Raw genomic sequence first — 16,491 nt, forward strand, 5'->3', positions numbered from 1 at the left:
TTAGATTATCTTTCTAACCAATGCATTTCATAAGAAACGGCTACAACACTTTTTATAGACCAACTTGCCCTGTCCAATGCAACCTGTCCCTTTAAGAGGTCACAGGGAGCGGGCAGAAATTAGTGAAGCAATTATTTAAGGAAACAGGTTCCACAGAGGTGTGAATGTTTGTACGACAAATTAAACTGCGCTTCAGAGAGATCTGGGGCAGTGTAATGAGATTGGGAGGTGAACCGGAGGAGTGGGGAAAAAATGAATTTTGTGCTGGGGGAATGTACTTTAAGAAAGACATAATGTATTTAAAAATAGACAAGGGAAGAAAAGAGCAGTTTTTACAAAACGGTACCTTTACTAACCAGCTACCAAGAAGCTAGCTGAAAATTGGGACCTTCACTTTTTTAAGGCACTGGACACCTTTGGTAAAATGTCAAAGACCAGTCTTCTGACTTGGTGTATCTCAACATGCATAAAATAACAAACCTGTGAAAATTTGAGCTTGATTGGTCGTCAGTGTTGCGAGTTAACTATGAAAGAAAAAAACACCCTTGTCACACGCAGTTGTGTGCTTTCAGATGCTTGATTTCGAGACCTCAAATTCTAAATCTGAGGTCTCAAAATCAAACTTGTGGAAAACTATTTCTTTCTCGAAAACTACATTACTTCAGAGGGAGCTGTTTCTCACAATGTTTTATACTATCAATCTCACCCCATTACCTGTATTACTTGTATTTTATTTCGTTTTTAATTTTGCTTAATGTTTATTGTGTTCATACATACATTGTATACTACATTTATAAAAGCATTAAAATAATTGAACAGTTCCAAAAAGCAAAGGTAAGTACATGTAGTACTTTGTCTTTTAGAGGGAACAAAATAATATTTTTAGGCAACAAAGTTACAAGTTTTTTTGTTCAATAAATTTGTGTCTTGAATCCCAAAAAGTAAGAAGAAAGAAAAACCTGAGGTAGCGTCAAAGGCAACACCATCAATCAAAAAAACACCAGACAAAACATGTGTACAAAATTATTTAAGACAAGAGACAACACAGTCTTTAAGACTGACAACGCGACGACGAGAATAATTTTATCAGCGGTACATCTCATCACATATAAATCATGCCCTGTAGCGCACACACTAAATTCCTTGGCTGACAAAAATTTGCCATCCCTGCATTTAATCATTGATGTATGCTGAAATGTTGACAGTCTTTTTTGTTCTCAAGTCCATTGACTATAAATATAATGTGAATGAGTACAAAGAATTTTATCAAGTAATGCTTTGAGATGCCTGGAGCGACGTGTTAACATTTTATGCTCGCCCGGCCACAGCATCATACCGTTGAGAATATTTCCGGGTCTTAGCTGAGAGACAATACATGTGTATCTCTTATATTTTGTTTTACCCTTTACACAGTCACATGAATGTTAGTTCTATTCTCCAACATCGCTTAATGTTCCCAAGGGTTCGGGCTGGATGTTTGCTTCGGCTCTACCAGCGCACAAGCTACATGTAGCATGTTGGGCAGATGCGTGCAAATTGTGTGCCAATACGTGCAAATTGCCTGCCATTAAACGCAAATGGCGTGCCAATACAAAGAAATTAATGCACGCAAATTGCGAACCAATGCACATAAAAATTTCTAATACATGCAATCTTCGGACAATACATGCAAATTGCGTACCAATACACACAAATTGCGTACCAATACATGAAAATTTTGGCCAAAAGAGTGGTGAATGGGCCCAATTTCATGGCTCTGCTTACCTCCGAATTCTGCGCTTACGATCATGATTCCCCGCTAATACTTGCAAGCGCCGAACTTCTGCGCTAGCCTTGTAAGCTTAAAATGCCTAGTAACGTACGCACGCGCAGAAGCCAAAATTCGCTGCTAACCCGTGAAATACGCTTGCCGTAAGCACACAATTCCCTGCTTCCGTAAGCGTCGATTCTGTGCTTACGGTAAGCAGAGCCATGAAATTGGGCCCTGCACAGTACACAATATGCACATGAACCTGTACAAATGCAGTACATGGTTTAGTTCTGTGTGCGGTTTCAACACCACACTGCCCTACTAGTTCAGTTGAATGGCTTCAAATGGTTGATCTACTAACTAGAAAAATATTACAAACAAGTGGGAGGAATCGATCAATTTCATTTTTCTTCACATGTACTACAAACGAGTGTCGAAGTCTTCGTTTTTGGTCTTGTAGAAGATGCAGACTCTGGTTCAATGAACTCCTATAGGCCGCAATTAGAAAAAGGGTAGCCACATTGTGCAGGATTAGCAACAAACACACTGGCCTTCCTAGATGAGTTTTTTGCTGGCCGTGAAACTTAACTTCAGAAAAACCGCCACATAGGTCGACGATGCCCCTTGAATGATGAAACATTATTCCCCGTCCGTCCCCGATGAGCTCCGATAATGGATTGCAACGTGAGTGGCCATTAAAGAACCTTTTCACAATAGCCTCTCATAAATATGGATCAGATCGATACCGTCCGCGCTGGACGGGACGCGTGATGACGATCTGTGACGGTTTTGACTTCTGACACCACTGAGAGAGTGAGTCACAACGATCCTTCGTGGAATACCCCCTCGTCTCAGGTAAGATGCTTTACTCCCCAAGAACAAGAAAGAAGATCTAGGAGTAAGACACCTCAGTCTCACGGAAGGCATCCATGGTTGTGCCTCGGAGCAATCAATTGTGGCGCACATTAAAGGCGGTGTAACACTTCTTGGGTGTAGTATGTCCTTAAAGTGATACAGTGTACTTTCTAAAGAAGAAAGCTTAAGTTACAGGTTCAGAACGCAACCTAAAAAAAATTCAGTTCATTTTATTATAATTTTTGTTCTCCTTCTCCTGTAATTTCTTTCTTGGGGCGACCAGCTTGATATTTTCTAAATCAACAAAACAAAACTGAGGCTTGAAGATCTACATATTTTTTCGTCCCTGTTTCAAATTTCACCCCCACCAAAAAAGGCTTTCAATCAAAAAAGGTTATCTGCAAAATGTTTTCTATCACCAAAAAAGCTAATCCTATTTCCAATATAGTAAACCTATATTTTTTGGAATCAAATGTTTGACTCCCATATAAATGAATATGTAGACAATGACACTCCGATTGAAAATTTCATGGTCGTGTTTTTGAGATATCGCAGAAAATCGGGAGCGAATATGTCCAAGAATGAAGTATTTAGGAATACTGAGAAACGGTTCTCAAACTTATGTTTATCCAAATGCTTTAAAGCTGCTGTAGGCTTCTAACCAACAGTTTTTATTGCAATTAATTTTCAGTGAAGAGTGATTACCAAATGTATACCTGCCCTTTAATTTGGTTAAAATAGACATTCTTTGTTAAACAAGATGGTCTGGACTGTCACACTGAATCACTTTGTAGTCGGCTTCTCTTATACCAAAGTCACTCGTTCCCATGGTCGGTCAATTGAGTTTCCAGGCTATAATTTGTCAAGAAATATTTCTCGTAATTACCGACTGCAAGCCTACCCTTTAAGGAGTGGGAAAACCAATCTTGGAGTAAAAGCAGCATCTGAAGAAAGCCATCCTCTGTTCTGCCTCGGAGCGATCACTTTGTAGCGAACTCTAAAACTATCAGTCTACATGTATCGGGAGGATGGTATTAACGGCTGAAGGGCTTTCATTGATTGTGGGAGTTTGGGTTTAACGTGTAATGAGAAAAGCGTCAATTGCTTGAAAAATGTGACTTTCTAATTTAACTGGCGTTCTAAACCGATTCCATGCAAATTCTGAACAACTGTCCAAAGGTAAGGGTCTTTCTTGTTAACTGTTTTAAGGATACAGCGACAATTCTGAACATAGTGTACCAAAAACCGAACACCCAATCATTACAAGACTCCATTCTGAAACAGAAATCGAACCCAGGGTCCACAAAAGTGACAGGCACGATGAAAAAAAGAACAGCAGAGACAGACACCCTGAATTCCAAAACCATGAATAATGTGAATGTTCAATGGATGGCTGAAAACTCAAACATATATAATCGGGGTAGTTTCAATCAGTAATTGCCCGTGGGTTGCTTTCCTTAAAAAATTAAGTGGACTGCAACTAAACATCAAAGTGTCAAAATGTATTTACAATATAAGCAGAGTGAAAGCTACCACAATATTTTCTTTAGAGAAGAATGAATGTGTACTTGCTACGCTACCTCATTCATCACTCTACACAAGTTGTCATAATTCCACCAAACTCGGGATTTTATTCAATACAATGATTCAGAGACCGAGTATTTAGCTTTGAGCGTAAACAGAGCTCCAAGGTTTTGAAACCCTCATTATTGAGCACTTTTCCCCAACTGGGCAAACTGCTGGTGTTTGGGCCTAGCCAAAAGTCTGTTATGGAACCATTGTCAACATAAATTTTCCGCCCGAGCGCCCATCACCACCACACAGAGGGGGATCAGCCAAGCTTGAAATTCTGGGCCCTGTGGCCACAAGCTAGCTTTTGCCAACCCTCTTCCTAGCCCACATTCAATGGCACACAATGGGTGGGTGTTTCCTGGTGATAAGTACCCAGGCTAGGATACCCCCAACTCCTGACAGCCAATGAGGGATATTAAATACACCGGTTCAACTCAAAGGAAATTTACGACAATTTAAAATCATTTTCCTCACTGGGGTGCCTTTATGACGCCAAATTATAGATGGCAGGCTAGATTTGACAATTTTCATTGACAATATCCTTTTCAATGATGATAGAGTAGCCTCACTATCAAATGAAGCGTACTTTACAGAAAAATGCATAGTTGTCATGCACTAGAAATCAGCTTCATGAGGAGCAATATCAACAGTGAACAAAAATAACAATGATTTTCATTTTTCTTGTAAAACATTGGGTGTTTTTTACATACAAATTCATTCAAATAATAAACCACAAGGGAAACTGACTGGGTACATTTTTAAATGATTTTGGATTGAACAAAGAAAAATTGACTAGAGCGGGATTTGAACCAATGACCTCCGGTTTAACGTGCCGGCGCTCTACCAACTGAGCTACCTAGCCCTATGTTGGTGGTCTCCCAATTTTGTCAATATCTAAATTCAAATTTACTGACATTTCTTCAAGCACTAATTCACTACCCAGTGCAGTCAAACAGCACAGCATTTTTGTTGAATAGTTTACGCTGCACAAGCAAGAGGCTCGACACCTCCTGAAGGAAGCCCTTTAAAGGATTTAAAAACAATGTAACAAAAATATGTCTTACATGCTGAAATAATTTTCGTCTCACTGAGACAAAAAATATTTTTGTGACTTGTTTAACTCATTTCTAAAAAACTACAGCACCTCAGCAAGTAATATTTTAAGGGAAGCTTTCTACTATCATTATCTTTAAACTGTTTGTTGAGTTTAATGTAAATCTGTGGACATTGTGTTTTGTGTTCTAAAAAATGTACCTAGGCCCTTTAAAGGCAGTGGACACTATTGGTTTTTACTCAAAATAATGATTAGTATAAAACCTTACTTGGTGACGAGTAATGGGGAGAGGTTGGTAGTATAAAACATTGTGAGAAACGGCTCCCTCTGAAGTGACATAGTGTTCGAGAAAGAAGTAATTTTCCACGAATTTGATTTAGAGACCTCAGATTTAGAACTTGAGGTCTCGAAATCAACCATCTGAAAGCACACAACTTCGTGTGACAAGGGTGTTTTTTCTTTCATTATTATCTCGCACTTTCAACGACCAATTGAGCTCAAATTTTCACAAGTTTGTTATTTCATGCATATTTTGAGATACACCAAGTGAGTAGACTGGTCTTTGACAATTACCAATAGTGTCCAGTGTCTTTAAAATGGTACAACAGGCCCTATCTTCTCTCGCAGAGATCCCCTTTGTGCCGCAAAACACATCGCTTCGAAAAAAAGAAGACTCAGGCTTGGTGGAATACTTAAATATTATTTGCACATTTATCGATACACAAGGTGTATAAATTGCAAAAAGATATTCACTTTACAACCAAATCTCTGCTTCAAAGTCTGCCATGAAAGCTTGCCACACAGTTTTAAAATCAATACTGTCTCCTATTGGATATTATTATCTTGCGCCAATAATTTTCTCATTTGTTCACAAAGGCAATCGCTATCTGAAGTGGAGTGCTGGCTATAGAAACAAGGTCACACAAGTGACTAAGTGGGAAAGCTTTTCCAACTGAGAAGTTCAAAAATTGACATGTCAAACTCACCATTGATAGATAAGTTGGATGCTTGTTTGGATTTGGACTGCCTTTAAAGACAAAGTTGTGGATTATTTTTCACATTTTGTTGTTATAAATTTGTTTTAGCATTTTAACTATTCTTTTATCAATGTGTAATTTTTTTTTTTTTTGGGGGGGAGGGACATTTTGTTTTTATGTTAATAATTTATAAGTTTTAGAATAATTGTAATTTTGATTTTTACTGTGAAATTTCTTTGTGAAGTTTTTTGTTTTAGATGACACTTTTTTTATGAATTTAAAAAGAAATCACTCTTCATTTTCTTGATACAAAGACATTCCGTTCTGCATCTCCGGTCCACTGTTAACGTTTAAACAAAAGGGCTGCATCTCCTTTAATCCTGCAGAGGGTCTAAGATAAACCAACTGGAGCACCCGGAGCCCCGACCTGGAACAATGACCCCGGTTGACTCCAACTACCCCTGGACTTTGGTCTTGAACTTCAGGCATGAGATTTAGCTCATGATGATGATGGTGACGATGAAGTGCCAACTCAAGCACTCATGACAGTATGTTCATGTCTATAAAAAAAAATACTTTTTTCTTTTTACACACCAAGAGTAATTATAAACAGCATTCCTCGTTTCCTAATACGGAGTTAATATTTCCACAATACTAGCATTTCTCACTGTCATCTTCGCCTGGTAGCTCATAACTCAAGCTCATTGATTGATACTTGAAATCTGGCCGAGTTTGCTTGGAAAATAAAAGTCGGGAAAAAAATACAAGAAGGCGGATCGAACATGGTACATTTGAGTTTCACAATACACAACATACACTGTGCACGCCTTACAGGAGCCTTTGTTACATCTAGACAGTACATTATTAATTCACTTACATTGTGTGCTGGCTCGATTTTCTTTTGTCCTCCCCCAATTGGACTTAAGCATGGGGACAGCTATTGGAGGCATGTCGCTGCCCGTCCCCTTTAATTGTTTTTCATTGATTTTCAGCTGACTGGGTTGTGGTGTGTAGTTAAAGGGGCTAACCTCTATGGCTGGCCTTTTGTCACAATTTATTCCAAGGTTTAGGGAAGTGCGCGTGCGGTTCTGTACTGCTACTCAACGACACTGCCAATGTTCACCGAATGCTACATTTTGAGAATTGCATTTTTACAACAACAACAAGTTTACACAAGAAAATCTCATTTGGGCATTGTGTAAAAATATGTTGGCCTTTGCGTACACTGGTACAATGGATCTTTGCTGTACACACTATGAAATGTTCACACTCATTGAATTTTACCAGTGCGCAGCAATCTTTGTATTTCGGACTCTTGCATCTGCTCAGTGACAATGACGATTCTTTTTCTGTGTTTCTTTTCTTAGTAATTTTTTAAAGGGCCATTTTTCGTTCCACATGTAGGTCTAAATTCATTTTGGTTTAACAAAAAAGAAAAGGATACAAACACAAAATCAAAACACTCTAGTAATGTTTTAATTATGTGAATAATTTACAGCTCTACGGATGAAAAAAAAAATGTTCAGAAATATTTCACGGGGCACCAAGGAATCCAAGGCGATTGCCCCCACTGCCTGTAGTGGAAGTGCCCCAATAATAAACCCTGCATCCTGACTCTCGCTTCTTCTTTATTTATAAATCTAATCAAGGAGTTTGAATGGTCCGTAGCCCATAGGAAGATGAAACAAACAAGCAATTTAAGGTATTTCCTGATTTTACTTTGTATTTTTAAAGTGGGTCAATCCCTGATTCAAAACCCTTGCTTTTCTTTCAGTCAGGTGGAAATCTAAATTGCAAGCTGCGCTTATCTTTTCCGTGAATCGGATTTTGTCCATGCCTGACCTATATCTTGCATTAGCTTTCAGCCCAACCATTTCCTTTTTTTTTTTTCTTTTAAAGCTGGATTTCCAGATCAGCTTCTAGTATTCTACTCTCCTTCAACCTAAATTCTTCAAATACCTTTCGGAAATGCGCTTTTAACAAATTTAAATAAAAGAGAGGTTTGTGCTACGGCACAAAAAAAAATACTAGAATATGCATCTAGTCACATCATTCCAATTCATACTGTAACGTTTCATGTCTCCATGCATGAACACAAGATCTATTTTTATTAAACAGCGGCTAAAACCGCAACTCATCCCCGACCGATGCAATATCTGTATGGTCCAGTTATTTCAGCCGGATTCTCAAATTGACGTCGCATATCCCGGACTGTTTATTCATCGGGACCAGCCCCTGCCGCTGACTGCGAGTCGGCAGACGACAATCGTTCAAGGCGATATAAAACAAGACAACGCTGTCCTGGCAGCGGCATGTGCTGCAACCCATAGACTGCGCCCAATGCAGCGGAAGGGTTCCTTTACAAACAGGATCCCATGCAAATGTAAGAAAAAACCTGCTCTTGGAACGGAAGTTTTCTGCTTGTCTGCACTTGAATTGTGGGAACCCCGCTGATTAGCCCATAATAGTGGAGGGGAGGGTGAACTGTTACAAAATTTGGGTGAAATTCACAAAAATGGGAGTATTGATTGACAAGTACCACAGTGGATGATGATGTGTGCATACTGTGTTATAGTTTCAGTACTGCTTGTTGGACTGTTTTCACAAGGAGATAGGCTCCCACCCCCATGTTTGGTACCTTAAGGCCCATTCACACGAGCGCTGCAAACGAGGGTCCCTGGTTAAGGGCGCCAGCCGTCTGTCACCTTTACCGCGTGCGATTTTTTAGCGAGCATTCACACGACACACACACACACACATGTAAACATACGTCCCTCGTTTGGGTAGGCTTGACTGCATGGACTTAAGTCTACAAGCAAGAGGGTTGAGTTAAAACAAAAACCTTACAGTTAAAAGGAATAAAATAAATCAATTACATTGAAATCTATTTCATTTTAAGTCACATAAAATGTAGAATATTTTACAAACATTTGCGATAACGTAACTCTCATCCCGGCGGCCGGCGGGAAGGGGGTTGCGTTTTCGAAGCTAAAAAAAGAAAAACACGATTCAAATAGCTTTTTGGACGTTAAAAATGCTACATTGTTGAATGGAAATGCTTTATAGATATGAAATTATTGATGACACATACCAAATAATGAATTAAAACATCGAAAAGCTTAGCCAAATGACGTATTCTGCTTCCGAATGAACGATGTTTTTGCTTCAAGGTTTGAGCTTGTCTTGAAATGCAGCGATCCAGCAACGTCGAGTCATATTCGAGTCGAAGAAAAACACAAAGTTCCACGATTCAAATAGAGTTTTTGACGTTAAAAACGCTACATTGTTGAATGAAAATGTTTTTAGATATGGAATTATTGATGAGACATAACAAATGGTGAATTAAAACATCGAAAAGCTTTGCCAAAAGACGTATTCTGCTTCCGATTGAACGATGTTTTTGCTTCAAGGTTTGGACTGGTCTAGCATCCGGCCACGAAACCTACCAGCCAGCGAAACCTACTTGTCCAGCGTTCAGCAGATATACATCACGTGTATGTACATGTACATGTATATGCATGCTATAGTTCGCCCATTTCTTCCTCCATAGTTCTACACGTGTCAACGCAGCGGTCCCTCGTTACGGTCGCAGGCATTCGGTTCAGACGATGGCTCCCCATGATTATAACATCGATGCGATTTTTTGGAGGAGGTCTCGATCTGTGTTATGAACAACACGGGACCCAGGTAATTTCGTAACATACATAGCATTCACACGACGTGGATTTGCGATTTCATAACATCGATGTTATGAAATCGCACGGGACCCTCGTTTGCAGCGCTCGTGTGAATGGGCCTTTACACACGAAGACATTAATCTTCCTCAGTTGTGGTAGACTGATGGCTAAATGCTGCATAAAACAGCTGAAAACCATGGCTGGCAAATTGCTTTTTATAGCTATAATTTAGTTAACAGCAACCTTCATGTTTAAAGCAATTTCTCAAGAGCTTGAATATGACCTAAGAATAGGTCTCTAATAAACTAATGACATAATTACCATGTAAGGCACTTGAGATACTGGTCACGTTCTGAAAGATTTAACTATTTTGGAAATATGCAAACGAATAAAATTAAATGTGGACCAAATAAAGCTCACTGGTCTGGCAGCTGTCTGGCTGACTAAAGAAAGCACCGGTAAGAAAGCGCAACATTTTCAGGATAAGTTTTGACACCCCTGGGGTCGATTTAACAAAGAGTTAGAACTAGTCCTGACTTAGGACTAGTCCTAATTTAGGACTAGTCCTAACTTAGGACTAGTCCTAGGAGATATTAAAAACGTATGTACAGGCCTACACAAATGTACGTTAGGAAAACAACTCTTCCTTACTAGAGATTAGACTAGTCTTAACTCTTTGTGAAATCCACCCCTGTCCTGTATTCAATGAACAATCCTAAGGTACTAAGGTACAATGTTACACTGTACATTCCTCAAGAAATGGCCACCTTTCAAAATATAACTTGTTCAGAAATAATCCAGTAGAAGCAGTGAGAAAACAAGTCCACAAAATATCAATATATTATGCCACCCCCCCCCCCTCCACCCCAAAACAGACACACTGCTAATGGTCCAATTATCAGGCAAGAAAAAAAAACCAAGCAAGGCTAAAACACTTTCAGAAAGGCTGATTCCAAAAGCCTCCTCCAACAGCCTTTCTCCGTCACACACGATTGCAATGTGGGTTTCTTTTTATTATTATAAGGATGCTCAGGTGCGACACAAAGGAAACTACCGTTAACTATGCGTAATTACTGGGGTGTTTAAATCCACGCTGTTAAAAAGAGAATGGACCCGGATGATCTCATGTAAATGATGAGACCTTCGGAAAAACATTTTAGGATGTCTCATACTACTACAACAAGCAAAGCAACCTTCATAAAAAAGTGGAATAAAAAGCAAGTGCCGCTGTGAAGATTGACTCGTTTCTTATTGTTGTTTTTTTCATTCAACTTTAACTTCCTCAGGCAATTTGGACAGTTGGGGTTTCTTTCTTTCCTTTTTTTTTACAACTATGGTGGTATGCATCTATAAATAGTTTCTATACCATTACCAATCTCTAGTGATCACTGATGTCAGCCGAGTAACTAAATGTGTCAAGACCAATTCTCAAAATGATTATGGCTGCCTTTCTTATTGAGGGGCCGCGTGCACCTGTGTTTCTCTGTTCATCAAAGGCAACTGCTTCTGAGAAGGATTTGGGAACAAATTGACAACGAAAACTGAATTACAAAGACAGACATGATCGGGGATTTACATCAGTGTAACTTAGAAAGTAGTGTCCAACTCTAAACCAATCTTCCGGCCAAATGATCGTTTAAAAAAACAGATGAAGATGTGATACGCTTGGAAAACATTACCTGATACTTTCTCCTTGTATGAGCAAGAATACTTGCCACCCCCCCCCCCCCCCCCCTCAATAAAAAGGTGGCTCCAAAAGATGACCAAAATGTGAACATTAGTACACAAACAAGGAAAAAAGGGACGTAGACTTGGGCTCAATCTCAATTATCACGTTTAACAGGCAATGCATTCTTTGGAGGTTTAGCTGCCAAGAAAGACTTATTCGGAAATCAATGAACGCAAATGTGGCCAGACATTTACTTACACAAGGCCTTAAAAAAAACTATGATCCAAATTTTAGACGGATTGTTAAAATAAAGGCACTTCCATAACAACCTCTTGAGGCAGTCGATTTCAATGAGCTTTTGGAAACAGCATTCTCAGCACTAGAGAAGTATAATAGATGTTAAATTTGCATCAGGGATAACACACATCAGTGTATGGGTAAAAACCAAAATTAATACTAGAGAAGTAGATAAAGAGCATGGTTTCTTGATTCTGACTGAAAATGGGAAAACATCTTTTTTGACCATTCAAATATTAACAAAGTCAAAGTCTTAAATTTCTCTTTCCTGTGTTTGAACACCATTTTGCCTTGTGACTGCTAAAGCAAGGTGTCATACTTTGTTTTCTACCTCCATGGTTTCAAGTACTTTATTGCCCTACTATGATTGGGGGCCAATGAGGTAATAATAATAATAATAATAATAAGACTTGTAATGCGCACATATCCACCCTGCTGGGTGTTCAAGGCGCAGTAAAACCAAAAACAAAACAAAAACAAGGTAATCTCAATAGAAGAGCGTATGTTGCTTTCTGAATGTTCAGCTCAACCACCACTAATCAAATCAAGAAGCCTGACATACTACTCTCTATTTGAATAATAGGTTTGTAACCCATTACATGTACTCCCCATACAATGTACCTGTGGTCTGGCGGAGGTGTTAAAAAAAAACAGACGAAGAACCAACACAGGTAGTCAAGAGCTAACAACAGCCTTTTAACAACACCCCTGTATTCCCTTGGTGTTCTACCATCAGACTGTCTCTGGAGTATCACAGTTATTTAGCTGTGTAGTACACAGTCTACACATCAAAGAGGTCTTTAATAGGCTATTGATCATGTACACCACTGGCCTCAGACACCATCTTGAAATATTTGACAGCGAGTTTAGGTCTCATGCTCTGTGTCCTTGGCTGGATGCTTTGACCTATTCATGAAACTCTTACTGGTCTCTGTGTACAACAAGCCACTGAATCATTTCTAATCTGAAATTATGATAGAATCTAACTCCAACCAAAAGAATTTTAACAACGCAGTATTGTTCAGATAAGTATCTGCTCAATTTCACGAGCACACCTAGCAGACACTGAGAACAGCAGGGGTCGCTCCGCATGATGCCTTTGAAAATGGCCGCCTGGTAAATTCCATTCTTCCTATGACCCAGTAATAGTGTTGAGACCCTTGGTGTAATTTCTCTCCTGTGAGGAGGTTTGAAGGAGCTGGACCATAAGGACTTTCAGTTTCACACGATGCAGTCTACAAAAGTGTTGCCTGGGCCACAAGATGGTGGGAAATCTGAGAAGGCTTGTTGCAAATTGTTTAAAGGTGGCAGTCTGACATTGTCACCAAACATTGTGTGAAGATAACAAACCTGAAGCAGACTGTTTCTCTCACATTATTGTTAAACACAATGGCCTTGAACTTCAAAATACTGTTGTGACAGCTCAAGCACAAAATAGTCATTTGTTCTTTGAACCAAAGGTAAATTTAGAAAAGGAATTTAGGGGAAAAAAGGGAAAAAATTTCCAAAAGTCTGTGCAGCAATGACAGAATGATGGTTTTCATGAACAATGTATTTTCAAGTTTGTGTTTAAACTTGTAAGCCTGTGCTAGTATCAAAATCAACTTTTCCTAACAGAATTTTATTTCACTAAAGAACAAGATTTCCATGATTAAATTAACCTTGTTCAAAGGCATGAACTAAAACAAATCAGCAAAGTTGATAACATTTGGCATATGCTCTGCACAAACTTAAGTTTACCCCAAGAAAATCTCAACACATTTAAAGTAGTTCAAAACAGTGGGCTGAGATGATTTATATGGAAATTTGATGTAGATTTCGCGAGAGTAATTAACTTGGATCCTGTGCAAAGTTAATCTTAAAAGGTTAATGCTTTAAAACTTTTAGTGCCGAGACTGTCATGAGGAGTCTCTCTCGACGTTTAATTCATTTCCGGGTTTTGAAGCCTCAATGGAAACTTAATTAGTGAGTGCTGTCGCACACTATTCTGTGAATGTAAATGAGGTTTTTTCCTCGGCTGACGCTTTAACTCTCTCGTGTTTTGACAGTGCCGCTCTCTGTCAACGAGTTTATAGAATTACAAAACTGATGCATACCATAAGAATAGTCATGAGTTTGTATTGAATTGCTTTTTAACTACACAGTTTTTCACTACTTAAATAGCATAGCATAGCATACCATTACTAATAAATTAACTATAATTTTTTTTTTTTTTACATTTTTCATTCTGGGTATTAAGATCTTGTATTTTAAAACCAAAATTTTGTTTACTTACTGTGATATAATTTCAGATAAATATTTTAAAGAATTCGTTGTCCAAACGAGTGAATTTGACGTAAATTGACGTGAATTTGACAAAATTGAATTTGACGTATTTTTCTTTAAAACTTTTGTAAGTTTTGAATACACAGCAGTTTTTGTATCCTTATTCTGCATTACCAACCTCATGGTTCGAAACGTACACTGGACCACAGATCAATCTGTTACTTAAGTGTTAGTGTTGTTCAAAGACTTATAATATCTTGTCTCAGTAAAAGAAATACTGAGCTGCAAGGGAAGCCCTACAGTCTTGTGGATTGTTTTCACCCAAATTGAGCCCTGACAATTAATTACACCTGTTACAACTTAAGACAAGCTTCCATGATATATGCTCACAAACTCTTAATTGTGAAAGAATGGATGTTTTCATTAAGGTAAGTCATCACACTTGTAAAGAATAAGACGGTTTCCCAACATTTACATTGTACTACTAGAATTTACAAGTAACAACATTGAACAAGGCTGTCAGTAAATACAGAGAAGATAATCCTTCCATCATGGTCCATAGGTTACCCTTTCTACCGATGTTTAAACACTACACTCATCCTTACAAACATAACAAACATCACAAAATACACAGCTTGGACCGTTTGTGGGCCCTCCAACAACATTGACAAGACAGTTCCAAACGTGATTTTGTACTTACCATGGGTCGACCACATGCATAACACGATCACCACCGCACAAAACCTTCCGAACAACGACCCCATAACTGCCCCACCAGACATGCCGAGCTCACAGTTAAGGATCCCCGGGCGACTGCACCACATCAGCCCCGTACCGCTACAGTGTGCTGCCCCTTTCAACTGTTCCACGGAGGTATGCAGGCTCTCTCAAGATCGAGGGGTTCGAAGATCTTCACACGAGTTGTTCATTCACTTTCAGAATCTTGCTAGATTTCTGTAAAGACGTGATTTCTCTCTAAAAGTGGCAATAGTCCAATCTTTACCACTCCTTTAGATCTTTTCACCGACAAACGTCAAAATTACTGACATTCAGATTTACAAAGTAGGTTGCTGTTTTGTGTACACGATGTACCACTCGCACATCAGCTGTGATCATCAGATTGACATTTCATGATCGATGGCACAGCACACACACACTGTACAGAGAGATAGAGAAGGCAGACATGTGTTGTTGATCTGGAAGGTTCCATTTCGTATGGGTGCGTTAATTCTTTAACAATCGGAGTATATCACTAAATTTGTATATGAATGCTCTTGAATATTAAATAGTCGTACAAATAGTAATAATAATTTCATGTGGTTTATAATTGATGTGTTTTTATATAGATATATAACAATAAAATTAGTAATTAGAATCAGCAACACCCAATATATTGGAATATTCCATTTCCTATAACCTGGACAGGGAGTGGCGATTGGTGGCGGTATATGAATTTCATGGGGCGTGCACTACGCTCACCAGACATCACTAAAGCCCAATAAATTATTACCAGTGCGTCGAAACTGCTGCCCTCAACTTTCTTCCGCGGTTTGACTATTGTTGGGGGCCATAGTATGACAAGTAATCGCAATTTTATATGCTTCAAATTTTGTGAAGATTTGGTAAATGTTGGCTAAATTTGGCGAAACGTTGGTTAAACTTCAGATTGCTTCTTAATTCGAGGTGTTTTATTTTAGGGTAATTAGCAATAATTCCAGACGGTTAGCCTAAACAAGAAATCTGATGGTAGTCGGAACATTAAATCTGATTGGTTTTCAAGAGGCTGGGAGACTTTGATATTTTGCGGAGTATTTTTGTGTTTTTGTCCCAAACCGACTCTGAGACTCCCCACATATTGCTGGTCTTGTTTGGGTGTGAAAACTGCGCGAACTGGACACCAACGTTTTTATTTTCTGATACAGTCATATTCGGGGAGATTTTTATCTAAATTGTGTTTCTCTACTCATTCGTAGTTCAGGGGTTATATTGTCAAACATGCCCCAAAATTTGTAATTACGGCTCCCTCTGAAGTGGAGTAGTTTTCCAGAAAGAAGTAATTTTCCACGAATTTTATTTCGAGACCTCGGGTTTAGAACTCGAGGTCTCGAAATCAAGCATCTGAAAGCACACAACTTTGTGTGACAGGGGTGTTTTTTCTTTCTTTATTATCTCGCAACTTCGACGGCCGATTAAGCTCAATTTTTTTACATGTTTGTTATTTTATACGTTATGTTGAGATACACCAACTGTGAAGACAAGTCTTTGACAGTTATTTGGACACTTTCGGTAAACAGTCCAACGCCCACACTTTGGGTATCACAACTTCTGTAACATAATGTTGTGATACACCAACTGTGAAGACTTGTCTTTGACAG

The 16,491-nt window shown here is 38.8% G+C and overlaps 1 protein-coding gene across 2 annotated transcripts in view; it reads right to left on the reverse strand.

The window, feature by feature from the left end:
• Positions 1-15,250, reverse strand: part of LOC139946036 (inactive tyrosine-protein kinase transmembrane receptor ROR1-like) — a 114,466-nt gene extending 99,216 nt beyond the window's left edge. For both annotated transcript variants that reach the window (XM_071943619.1, XM_071943618.1), the window contains exon 1: positions 14,817-15,250. In XM_071943619.1, coding sequence (XP_071799720.1) covers positions 14,817-14,940 — 124 coding nt within the window. In that variant the 5' untranslated portion in view covers positions 14,941-15,250. The remainder of the gene's footprint in view (positions 1-14,816) is intronic.
• Between the last annotated feature and the right edge of the window lie 1,241 nt (positions 15,251-16,491).

Source organism: Asterias amurensis, chromosome 13 (genome assembly GCF_032118995.1).
Source record: "Asterias amurensis chromosome 13, ASM3211899v1".
In the NCBI taxonomy this organism is placed as follows: domain Eukaryota; kingdom Metazoa; phylum Echinodermata; class Asteroidea; order Forcipulatida; family Asteriidae; genus Asterias; species Asterias amurensis.